This window comes from Tupaia chinensis, unplaced genomic scaffold (assembly GCF_000334495.1).
Source record: "Tupaia chinensis unplaced genomic scaffold, TupChi_1.0 Scaffold143970_1, whole genome shotgun sequence".
NCBI classification, from domain to species: domain Eukaryota; kingdom Metazoa; phylum Chordata; class Mammalia; order Scandentia; family Tupaiidae; genus Tupaia; species Tupaia belangeri.
This window is the reverse complement of record NW_006203821.1, coordinates 1,202,992-1,215,901: the sequence shown is the minus strand read 5'-3', so window position 1 is coordinate 1,215,901 and position 12,910 is coordinate 1,202,992. Positions and strand designations below refer to the sequence as shown.

The 12,910-nt window shown below is 45.1% G+C and overlaps 1 protein-coding gene across 1 annotated transcript; it reads right to left on the bottom strand.

Annotated features, from left to right (window-relative positions):
• Positions 1 to 75: 75 nt before the first annotated feature.
• SPRYD4 (SPRY domain containing 4) lies at positions 76 to 2,358 on the bottom strand. The gene is made up of 2 exons (XM_006165616.3): positions 1,821 to 2,358; positions 76 to 1,448 (listed from the first exon to the last, which is right to left on the bottom strand). The coding sequence occupies exons 1-2, from the start codon at positions 1,903 to 1,905 to the stop codon at positions 910 to 912; spliced, it is 624 nt and encodes a 207-aa protein (XP_006165678.1). The 5' UTR covers positions 1,906 to 2,358; the 3' UTR covers positions 76 to 909.
• Positions 2,359 to 12,910: the final 10,552 nt, after the last annotated feature.

The following is a 12,910-nucleotide window of genomic DNA, read 5'->3' as shown; positions in this document are numbered from 1 at the left end:
ATTCATTTACCCCCACCCCCAGATTTTCCTCAACCCCCAATACTGCTTTAGGTTAAGTGTTATCCTGCTGTCAGAGAGCAAGGATTTGGGTCTCAACAGGCCCAACAATGGATTGTGCAAAACTCTAGGCTTCCCTCCGTCTTCTGGAGAAATGAAGATAGAACTTCTCAAGAATAAAGTTTCTAGCATTAACCCACTATACATCCCCAAAGGGCTGTCTTCCCCTTTGGTCATCGTTATAACTGGCACGATTATTATGACTGACTGGCTAATTTCAGAGATGTACAGATTAAGGGGCATGGACTCGGTGGAAGAACAGCTGCAGCTGTGTGGGGTGAGGGTCTGCGGCACTGAGGTACTGGAGAAGGAGGGTTCTGTTCTCACTCTGACAAACCGAGTCAATAAAGCACTTACTGAAAGAGCCAGCGCCCAGACTCAATGCTGTTGCTAAAGGGCCAAGTCACTGACTGTACCACTCCTCCCGCCAGAGGTAGGATTTACTCTGGAAAGATTTGTTAGAGCCCCAAGAACAAAAAGAAGTCACATGTGGGTAAAGGGAGGAAGTGTCAGTGATGAATAAATTCAGACAAAGCTAAAAGACTCCAGAACTGAACAGTCTGAGAAAGGCCTGGGTACAAGTAGCCAGAGCAAACGAAGGAGGCAAGTTGGGGAACATATACCCACGGGAGCCTAAGAAATTAAAAGTAGTTTGAGTGGGGATGTGGGTTGGCTGTAGCTTTCACAGAGTATGGGAGAGAGGAAGATGACTAAGATATTGCACAAAGAACCCACCACTGAATTGTGGGAACTGGTGATTGATTGGGGCAAAGTAAAAAGGCTTCAGACTCTTTCAAGCTGGAGGCTGGCCAAGAGCAAAGCGCATGATTAGGGACTCGGGTAATGGACACACTAGAGGCTCTCAGGCACCTCAAGCCCTGAGTGGGTCAACAGCTCTCCATCCCAAAGAGCAAAGGCAGGCACCACTGGACCCCGGAAATTTGTCTGTAGCGTATGGACCACAGAGACCTTGCTCACATCCACCAGGCTCAGCTTCTGGGCCTCATACTCCAGCAGCAGCCCCACCTTCTCTGGCTGCCCAATACCCTCAACTGGGGCTTTCTCGTTGGCCAACATGGTGTGCCACTTGCGCTGGGCATAGGTGAATACCCAGGAACGATCGTCAACACCGATGCAGCTATCCCGGGACATGTCCACATCTGCCACTCCTATTCGGAATTGCTGGGAGCGCTTCACTGTCACTTCCCAGTAGTGTCTGCCATTGGTGACCGCTGTGTCTGCCAGTACCACTGCCCACTCCCGGAACCGCTCCACATTCAGGGCCACCTGGGTGGGTTCCAATCCCACCAAACCATATTTGACACCTGTGTCACCTCTGAAGAGAGCCAGGCTGCTGTGGGCGGTCTTTTCTTCCAGTTTGAAACTGATGCCTGTGGGCAAAGCAAAAAGACTGGATAATGACAGGGGCTACAATCCTAGGGCTGGCGATACATTCCAATCTGGAGCAAGCAGTTATGAGATTTCAAGGAAACAGGGAAGTTAGAAGGCCAAGCGGACAGGAGAGGACTCGCTTTAGTATGCGCAGCCCAAAGAACCAAAAAAAGTCGGAATGGGGAAACCCGGGGATTGAAAGAAACCGGACGGTATCCCAGGTTTGGAATTGAAAACAACGCAGATGGCAGGAGGAGAAATGACTCGAGAGGGTTGGAGTTTCTCCGAGCAGGATCAGGGAAAGACAGACGCAAATCATCTGGGAGAGAAAACGGTAAAGGGAGAGAAAACAGTAAAAGGAGATATCTTACCTCTCCGTGCTTCTGCGGCGCCAAGACCCAATCGTTTGGCTCCCCAGAGGCACAAGCGCAACGATCGTGCTAAGGGAAGCGCCATCTTGCGCCACGAACAAGGCACGCCCCCGGCTGGAGACCCCCTATCTGCGATACCGCCTAGCACGTGGTGCGCGAGAAGCGGCCGCGCAGGGTGATGACGGTCGCGCCGGGTGATGACGTAAGGGCCAACGCTCCGCAGGGAAGCGTTGCTGGCGTTCTGTCGGTTCCCATTCAGGTTGAGGCCGTGTGTTCTATTTTTCTAAGGGGAGGACGGCTGCTCACATTTTAACTAGATAGGACATTTGCACATGCGGTGTAGCCAAATCCTTAAAAGTATGGATTTTAAAGTTAAACAATAACTGGGTTTGAACCTGGCTCCAGTGTGTGACTTTGGACAAATCTCTTCTGAATCTTTGTGTTCTCGTTTGTAAAACAAGTAAGACGCAGCCTCTAGACCTTAGTAAAACTTAAAAAATAATAATCTAGAACACAGCTTGGAAAATAGCAACCACTGTGTAAGTAGCAGTTGTTTATAATAAGTATTAAATTTAAAAATGCTGTAAATGAGGGCTGGCAGGTGGTGTGGTGGTTAGGGGCGCTGGATTCCCACATGGTTGGTCACTGTTCGGGTCCCAGACCTAGCGACTTGCTTTCTCTCTCCCTGTACCTCTCTGGTCAAATAAAAAACGAAATAAAGTTAACATAATTGTTAAAAATATTTTTAAAGTCAGACATGTATTCACAGATTACATATGTCAGCTAACGTTGCTATTGAAAGTTGTTAGATTGTTTAAGATAAGTTTGTGAAAAAAAAAAAAAGATAAGTTTGTGGATCAATAAAATGTGGGGGGCGGGAAGGAATGGAAAGCAACTGTAAACACCAGAGATAGTGTGGGAGGAGGGTGGGAAATGGCAGAAGGTCACAAACGGGGAAAATATGTATATGTATACATATATATATATATACACACACACACACACACACACACACACACACACACACATTCATATATATGTATATAAAGCTAGAAATGGAAAATTATTGATGATGACATGTATTATTAAGCCACTATGCAGTATATTCTGGATGGGAAATCATATTTTGTTATGCTATGACGATGCTCAGTGAATAAATGTAAAATTAATTAATTAAAAATAAAATATTAAGCAATCAGGAAAAAATTGTTATGGATACTGGGGACAAAGTGGAAGGGGGGGGGGAGGGGAAAAGAGAATGAAAGGGAAATTTGGGAAAAAATGGAGAAGTAAGACATTTGTGGGACACAGATATGGTTTGTTGCCTGTCGGTGATGTTGTGTATAGTATTCGCAACTTGCCTGGTGTGTGGCATATATCATGTTGGGTAAAATTTCTTTACAATCTAAATGTTGTACAGCGATTGAATGTATAAATAGTAATAATAAATAAGTTTTTAAAGTGAATTTCTTATTTTTAAAAATGCTGTAAATGTTGGTTTTGTATTTTGAGAGTTAAGAGTGAATGGTTTAACTCAATATTCAATTTTCCCAGGTTAATAAAAATAATCAGTATTTTAGTTAGGGATGAGACAGGTTGGAACAGGATGTAACTGAGCGATAAGAGAACCAAAGTGTATTTATTTTTAAATTTTTGCCAGAGGGCACTTACGCTTGCCAGAGAGAGATAGAGAGAAAGTATCTCCACATGGAGAATGGTCATGCCACAATCCCTTCTTCATCATTTCTCCCTCCTTTCCAGATTTTGGGCACACACACACATAACATGTTTCCCAAGTTGCTAGGGCCAGAACTTGAACTGCAGAGTTGTCTGTGTGGAATCCAACTATCCTAACCAACCTGCCATAGGCTGATCTTAGAGTGTTATATCTTTCTTTCTTGTTTTAGATTTGTACTCACCGGAGAGAGTGGGAAAGTGAGGAGTCACCTCTTGGGGTTGGGGATGGTCACGCCACAATTCCTTCTTTTTTTTTTCCCTTGGAGAGGTTTTTTTTCTTATAGGGCACATGCGCTCGCTAGACAGAGAGAGAGATACAGAGAGACAGAAAGCGAGAAATCACCCCCCGAGGGGATGGCCACGCCACAATCCCTTTTCCTCCATTCTCTTCTTGGGATCTTAGGCACACACGCACACGCGCCCGGCGTGAGTTTAAGCCGCCGGGTCCAGGACTCGAACCCCAGTCGACTACGTGAGAGTCCAGCGACATAGCCATTACGCTTACTGCTGGTCCCAACAATTCCTTCTTTTCCATTCTCCTCTCAAGATTTTGGGCACCTACTCACATGTACCCATTGTTTTTCAAACTGCTGGGTCCAGGACTCTAACCACGGAGCTGGCCATGGGATCCAGCCCCTTAACCACTACACCATCTGCTGGTCTTAGAGTGCTATTTCTAAATCACAGATCTGATTATGCCACTCTCAGATTCATTATTTTTAAAGGAAATTTTTTAAAAAATTATTTAACTTTATTTATTATTATTTTCCAGTTTGATCAGAGAGAGACAGAAAAAGAAAGAGAGGGAAAGTGAAAAAGCAAGCCACCAGGCCCAGGACTCGAACCACAGTTGGCCATGTGAGAATCCAGCACCTTTAACCACCATACCTCCTGTTGGCCCCACCACTCTCCAATTTAAATCCTATAAGGTTCCTGCATCAAATTATCTTGCCATGATGTGGCTGCTACCTATCATCATTGTCACAAAACAGTTCTTTTTTTCAAGGGCCCACAGCCTAGTTGGGGGGTGGATGAGAATATGGGCTGTTGAAATATGAGGTACTGGGACCAGCAGTTGGCATGGTGGCTAAGATGCTGGACACTCACTCCCACATGGCCAACCACAGTTCAAATCCTGGACCTGGTGGCTTGCTTTCTCACGTTCTCTCTCTCTCTCTCTCTCATCAAATTAAAATGAATGAATGTTGAACAAATAATTCTTTAAAAAAAAGAAATATGATGTACTAAGTGCCATAATTGAAGTGATTACAGGATGTTCTAGAAGCAAAGGCAAAGCCTCTGATTTAGTATATGAGGGAATGTGGGGAGAGACTTTCCCAAAACCATAGCTGTCCCGTCCCGGGGGGACAGCTGAACAGGTTTCCTGAGTGAAGGAGTGAGAGCCGGGACAAGCGGCGTAGTGTTATAGCACGGAGACGACAGTGTCGTCCGTTTATTGTGGGCAGCACGGTACAGCACAGAGACGACGCAGTGTCACAGCTCTTAAGGGTCACGTCGTCTACTGTGAGCAGCATGGAGACGACGCGGTGTCACAACTCTTCAGGGTCTCCCAGGTCGTCTGGAGACGATGCAGTGTCAGCTCTTCAGGATCTTCAGGGTCGTCTGGAGACTGCGCGGTGTTTCAACTCTTCAGGCTCTTCAGTTGTCGTCTTCCTGGTCGTCGTCGTCGTCTGGTTACTGTGGGCCAGGCATCGTGGTTATATACACACTGGTGGGCTGTGATTGGTTGTAAACGGTGGGCCGTGATTGGTTGTTAACGGTGGGTTATGATTGGTTGGTTTTGGACCAATCATGAGGTGCCAGATATGCAAATCTGAGGGATTCTAGTGGCCAATCAGAGCAAGGTTTCGAAGGTCAGGTTTTGAAGGGAAGCCAATCATGGCTTTTGGCATTGTGTAATTGTTTGCTTTCTGAGAAACCATTTGACTCTCTGGTGCGCAGCCTCCTACACATAGCTATGGCTTGAAAGGCAAAAATGGATAAAATGAAGTGAGGGAACCCTGGCTTCCTCAAGATCTCCACTAAAGTCTTCTTCCCCAGTATGTATTGGGTCGTTGCAAGGTTATGATGCATTTTTGCATAGAAAAACACATCTTGACTTTCCCAATGACCTAATACATTCTCTTAAAGTATCTCATCTGTCTTGGTCTAGTCTACTGTCACCACTGTAAGAACACTCCTGAAATCTCTGCCCCATATTTATTTCCAGAGTTCCAGATCTGTATATTTAATAGCCCATTTTTACCTGGATGTCCTCCAGTTACCCCAAACTCAATATGTCCAAAGCTACCCTCATTTTTTTTTTTTTGGAGAGGTTTTTGCTATAGGGTGCGTGCACTCGCCAGACAGAGAGACAGAAAGCGAGAAGTCACCCCCCGGGGGGATGGCCACGCCACAATCCCTTCTCCTCCATTCTCCTCTCGGGATCTTGGGCATGCGTGCACATGCGCCTGGCATGAGTTTTAAGCCACCAGGTCTGGGACGCGAACCGCAGTCGACTACATGGGAGTCCAGCAACATAGCCATTAGGCTAACTGCTGGTCCCAGCTACCCTCATTTTTCTACACAAACTTCCTCCTGGATTCCCCTGAGTCAGTGAACTGCAACCCATATCCAGCCAGTTGCCAAGAAGCCCAGGAGTCCTTGATTTCTTTGTCCCTCTCATCTCACATATCTGATTATCCCTAAAGCAGACTACGCATTGGTCTTCTAACTGGTCCCACATTCTCCCCAGTGCTAGGGAGGGAGCATGCAAGCAGGAAGCTACCCATCTCAACCATTAGGTTATTCTTTCTTTTTAAATTATTTTATTTTAATTAATTAATTTATTTATTTATTTAACCAGAAAAGGACAGAGTGAGAGAGAGAGAAGGAAAGTTAGAAAGCAAGCCACCAGGTCCAGGACTCAAACCCTGGTCAGTCACATGGCAGTCCAGCGCCCTTAACTACCATGCCACCTGCTGGTCCTAGGTTATTAATTTTTTTGGGGGGGGGAGGTTTTTGCTATAGGGCGCATGCACTTGCCAGAAAAACAGACAGAGACAGAGAGATAGAAAGTGAGAAATCATCCCCTAGGGAGGATGGCCATTCCTCCAATCTCTTCTCCATTCCGGCATGAGTTTAAGCCTCCGGGTCAGGGACTCGAACTGCTTGGCTACATGGGAGTTTAGTGACATAGCCATTATGCTAACTGCTGGTCCCATTAATTCTTAAAAATAGAGATTAAGGCCTTTTTTATTTATTCATTTTTTTCTCCATGGCCTCAGTAGTCTCCTTGCACAGGTTATGTGCTCATTGTTTTTGAATGAGTAAATGAGTGATTATAAAAAGAGGGTTTTGTGCCCACATTTTTTGGAATGCAGTGGCTTGTTCTTTCCACTAGGAGTCAGCATTGTCCAGCCTGTTCAGTCTGCTTAAATGTGTATGATTCCTATTAAACCCAGCAGTTAAGTGCAGGGGAGGAGAGATTTCCTTCAGAAAGGTCCTGCACTGGCAGTACTTTGTCTTTCTGTATTAACGAGAGGAAGGTTTCAGGAGTGTATTTCTGTAGTATTTCTCCTGTTACAACCTGGTGTGAGGACTGAAGTAATCACTGAATGTCCACATTGTCACTTAAAACACTCAACCATTAATTACTGTATGCCCACTCAGGGAATAGATCTGTCATCTCTTGTATTATTTCATCTCTACAGATTTTTTTTTTTTTTTTGGAGAGGTTTTTGCTATAGGGTGTGTGCGCTTCCCAGACAGACAGAGAGAGACCGAGAGACAGAAAGCGAGAAATCACCCCCCAGGGGGGGATGGCCATGCTGCAATCCCTTCTCCTCCACTCTCCTCTCGGGATCTTGGGCATGCATGCACATGCGCCCGGCGTGAGTTTAAGCCACTGGGTCCGGGACTCGAACTGCAGTCGATTACATGGGAGTCCAGTGACATAGCCATTACGCTAAATGCTGGTCCCATCTCTGCAGATTTTTATTCATCTGATAAACTCACCTTAATCCTTCAGATGATATACCTTTCTCATTGCTAAAAAATAAGTAATTTTTAAAAGAGAACTATTTATTTATTATTACTTAATTTGCTATCGGGCACATGTGCTTACCAGAGTGAGAGAAAGTGAGAAAGCCAGGACTCAGATTGCAGTAGGCCATATGGGAATCCAGAGCCTTAACCACCATGCTACCTGCTGGCCCCATACAAATAATTTTTAAACCCCAGGGGGGATGGTCACGCCGCAATCCCTTCTCCTCCATTCTCCTCTCGGGATCATGGGCACGCACGCACACGCGCCCGGCGTGAGTTTTAAGCCACCGGGTCCGGGACGCGAACCGCGGTCGACTACGTGGGAGTCCAGCGACATAGCCATTACGCCAACTGCTGGTTCCCCCAATTTTTTTTTTTTAAGAGAGATATTTTTGCGGGGCTGGCAAGGGGTATGGTGGTTAAAGGCGCTGGACTCCCACATGGCCAACCACGGTTCAAGTCTCAGACCTCGTGGCTTGCTTTCTCACTTTCTCTCTCTGCCTCTCTCTGATCAAACTGGAAAATAATAATGATAATAATAAATAAAAGTTAAAAATAAAATACTTCTTTAAAAAAAAAGAGATTTTTGCTATAGGGTACGTGTGCTCATCAGAGTCAGAGAGCAAGAAATCAACCCCCCCCATCCAGGGGGAATGGCCACACCACAATCCCTTCTCTTCCAGTCTTCTCTTGGGATTTGGTGCACACAAGCACACATGTCCGGCGTGAGTTTCAAGCCACCTAGTCTGGGACTTGAACCGTGGTCCACTACATGGGAACCCAACGATGTAACATTATGCCATCTGCTGGTCAATCTGCTGCTTGTGCTACACTAGGGGCTTTGTCCTACTGAAACTGTCCACACAATAGAGCTCGGTTACATGCTGACCTGGCATTCTGAGTATGGGACTGGGATAGAGATTCCACGTGGTGGAGGCAGAGATGGATGGTCACCTTGTCCATGAGGACCATAGCTCTACCCACCCACACTGAAATGGCCAGAGAGGACGTTCAATATTTCATAATAATTAATTACGTTTACATGTGATGAAATCCCTAATTAATTCACAAATACTTTGATTTAAGACCTCTAGCTTGGGACCAGCAGATGGTGTAATGGCTATGTTGTTGGACTCCCATGTAGTAGACCGTGGTTCGAGTCCCAGACCTGGTAGCTTAAACTCACACTGGGCATGTGTGCATGCGTGCCCAATATCCCAAGAGGAGAATGGAGGAGAAGGGATTGCGGCATGGCCATCCCCTCTGGGTGGTGATTTCTCGCTTTCTGTCTCCCTGTCTCTCTGTCTTTCTGGCAAGTGCATGCACCCTATAGCAAAAACCTCTCCAAAAAAAAGAAAGAAAGAAGAAAGACCACTAGTTTAACATGTGTATATTGCTTGGGCATATCATTTGATCACAAGTAATTAATTTTTAATATTTCCTTGTGTAATAGTTAGGAAGTGATAGAATTTTCCTTGACAGTCAAGTTGGGGGGGGGTTTCAGACTGGTCTCAAATCCTAATGATTAAGGAAACCAGATCCCACATGGCCAGCCACAGTTCAAATTCTGGCCCTAATTGTTTGAAAAACACATCAAGTACATGTGCATGTGTGCCCCAAATCCTGACAGGATGGAAAAATGGACGAGAATGAATTGCAGTGTGACCACTATTGGTAAGTGCTTTCTCTCTCTCTCTCTCTTTCACTGGTGAGCACATGCACCTGCTGGCCATTGAAAAAGGGGAGGGGGATGGCGCCAGCAGGTGGCATGGTGGTTAATGGTGTTGGACTCCCATATGGCTGACTGCAGTTCAAGTCCCAGACCTGGTGACTTGTTTTCTCACTTTCCCTCTCTCTTTCTCTGTGTCTCTCTCTGGTCAAATTAAAAAATAATAACAATAATAAATGAAGTTTAATTAAAAATAATTCTTTAAAAAAGGGGGGGAGGGAACAGAGTCATTTGAAGTAGAGGGTTATGAAACATAAAAGAGTTTTTGAGGAACCACAAAGTACACAATATCATAGTGTAAAGGAGATAAGGAAAGTAACTGATTATAAAGGACCTTATACACCACGATAAGGGGTCTAAAAGGCCTTTCAGGCACTTGGGAGATGCTGAAGGGGAGACAGAGAAGTGTCAAATTATAGGTACTTAATATAAAGATAAAGTTTGCAACAACATGGAGATTGAATTGGAGGGGATGAGACTAGAAAGGGATAAACAGAGCCCAAGGCCACTAGAGTTTCAGGTTAGACATGGTGTCAGCTTAAGGATGGTTGAATTGGGGCTTTGTTGATGGATCAGATGGGAACAAAACTGATGCATAGATTTTTTCTTTCTTTCTTTTTTTTTTTAGAGAGAGAGATTTTTGCAGTAGGGTGCATGTACTCACTGACACAGAAAGACAGAGGGGGAGAGAGACAGAGGGAGAGAAAGTGGAAACTCCTTCTTCCCCCAGGGAGGATGGCCATGCAGCAATCTCCTCCATTCTCCTCTCAGGATTTTGGGCATGCATGCACATGCACCTAGTGTGTTTCAAGCTGCCAGGTCTGGGACTCAAACCACAGTCAACCACTATGCCACCTGCTGGCTCGATTCATAGATTTTGACTTAATGAATAGATACAGGAGAAGCATGTTTGGATGGGAGAAAGATAACCAATTCACTTTTCAAGAGGCTATATTTGAAATGACCATGGGACAGCCAGGGGAAAATGTTCTGTAGATATATGGCTATAGATTGCAAGGGAGAGCTGGGTGTAGGGAGGTCATCCTAGAAGAGGATGTGGATTAGAATAAGTAGTGCCTAAACTGAAGATGCAACCCTAGGAAATACCAGTGGATGAGATAACGTTTAAAGTGTTTAGAACAGGATTTGACCCACAATGAACATTGGTTGTTGAACTTGGACTTATATCTGACTCCCTAGGAAAGGAAGAGGAGAAGGAGGCAAGAACAGGGCGAGTCAATTCCTTTATTGCTCTTTTTCTTGGATTACTCCATTTCTAACACCCTGGTCTGATCCAAGTGCTCATTGGTGCCCTTAACTATGGGTAGGAAAGGGATGATTGTTCAGAGCTTGGTGATTGTTCTGGACTTTGCCAGGAGTCAGCAGTCAGCAAAGCATAACCAGAGAAAGAGAGGGTGGGGGCTCAGGAGCTAGCCAAAGGGGCTGCTGGGCTGGCTTGTGCTACACTGGGGCCTTTGTCCTACTGAAACTGTCCACACAATAGAGCTCGGTTACATGCTGACCTGGCATTCTGAGTATGGGACTGGGATAGAGATTCCACGTGGTGGAGGCAGAGATGGATGGTCACCTTGTCCATGAGGACCATAGCTCTACCCACCCACACTGAAATGGCCAGAGAGGACATTCAATATTTCACAATAATAAATTACGTTTACATGTGATGAATTCCTTCGTTAATTCATGTATACTTTGGTTTAAGACTCGTAGCTTAACATGTGTATATTGTTTGGGCATATCATTTGATCCTCATAAACCCTATAAGATCATCAAGAAAGATACTTTTATGGACTACAAACCTGATTTATTCTTTAGATTGACAATGTGGGCTGACTAGGAAGTAGCCACAGGAAGGTAGTGAGTCTGTCCTGGACAACCTCAGAGGTGGCTATGGTAATCACTTCACCCAGTGTGGAGGAAGGAAGCAAGACACAGTTCTGCCTGCAGATTCCCTGTGTTCTACAGATCTGCTTGTCCCCTGTCAGTATAGAGAACACTTTCTAGGACTGAGAAATGGAGGCATATTATTGAAGGGAGAGTAAACATAGCATCCCTGGCCCCAGGAATATAAAGAGTTTGCAAAACTGACATTAGTTATCAAGAGATATCTACATTAAGTGTAGAGACAGATGAGACTCCAGGACGATTACTAGAATAGGTCACTAAGACATGATAATTTCTGGGGCAGGCAATGGTGTGGTGGTTGAGGCATTGGACTCCTACATGGCCAACCACAGTTTGAGTCCTGAACCTGGCAGTTTGCTTTCTCACTCTCCCTTTCTGTCAGTCTCTCTCTGATCATAATTGAAGAATAATGATAATAAATAAAATTAAAGTTTAAAAAAGACAATGATTTTCTTTCTTTTTCTTTTTTTTTTAGAGAGGTTTTTGCTATAGCGTGCATGCACTCACCAGAAAGACAGAGAGAGACAGAGAGACAGAAAGCGAGAAATTATCCCCCAGGGGGGATGGCCACGCTGCAATCCTTTCTCCTCTATTCTCCTCTCAGGATTTTGCGCACGCACACACAGGTGTCCAGCATGAGTTTAAGTCACCGGGTCCAAACCTGAACCAAGTTTGACTACATGGGAGTCCAGCAACATAGCCATTACGCCAACTGCTGGTCTCAAGACAATAATTTTATTTTATTTTATTATTTTTTGAGAGGTTTTTGCTATAGGGCGTGCGCCAGAAAGACAGAGAGACAGAGAGACAGAAAGCGAGAAATCACCCCCCAGGGGGGATGGTCACGCCGCAATCCCTTCTCCTCCAGTCTCCTCTTAGGATCTTGGGCATGCACGCACATGTGCCTGGCGTGAGTTTAAGCCACTGGATCCGGGACTCAAACCGTGGTCGACTACATGGGAGTCCAGCGACATAGCCATTACACTAACTGCTGATCCCTCAAGACAATAATTTTCTAACTACCAAGTTTGCTATTTTACAAATGCTTTCTTCACTTGCATAGTTCCTACTGGGAAAAAAAAAAAAGCACTTCAAAGCTGTTTGTATGCTTACAACAGAGAAGAGAAGAAAAAGTGGAGAATCTGCAGTAAATTTTTTTTTCTGCAATTGCTAGAAGAACCCCAAATACAAGAATGAAGTAGAATAACAGCAAAAAAGGGAAACAAGCTAATTGGGGGTGGGGGAGTGAAGGTGAACTGGGGTGTATCCTTGGGTGATCCCAGGAGTGTTAGACCCCAGGAATATCCTGAAATTCCAGGCAATTCTCCAAAGACACCTTCTTTTACTAATTCCAATGGCTCAATTGCCAACCCAGTCAGCACTGGTACCTTCTCAGTTTTACTGTTTCTGGTGATGGATAGGAATATCCTTATCTTACCTCTCCTGGAATTCTTCTCACTGCCCTCTAGTTCTTCACTTTGGCTTTCCTCTTTTCTTCTCTGAGTCCTGAGACCCAGCTTAAGGTGGCTAGGGAAGGAAGGATGGGACTCCGCCTTCACTGTGAGCCTCTCGGGTTGACGGAAGTCTTTATCAGCTCATATGAGCCTTTCACTCAGGAAGTCTGGGGTTAAAGGGCTAAAGAGGAAGAAAAGCT

What these genes read in the sequence shown, in the direction of transcription:
- SPRYD4 (XM_006165616.3), bottom strand. Translation starts at nt 1,905, where the DNA reads ATGGCGCTTCCCTTAGCACGATCGTTGCGCTTGTGCCTCTGGGGAGCC. An exon ending in CGCCGCAGAAGCACGGAGAG is followed by an intron (nt 1,449 to 1,820) that starts GTAAGATATCTC and finishes CTTTGCCCACAG; the next exon opens with GCATCAGTTTCAAACTGGAA.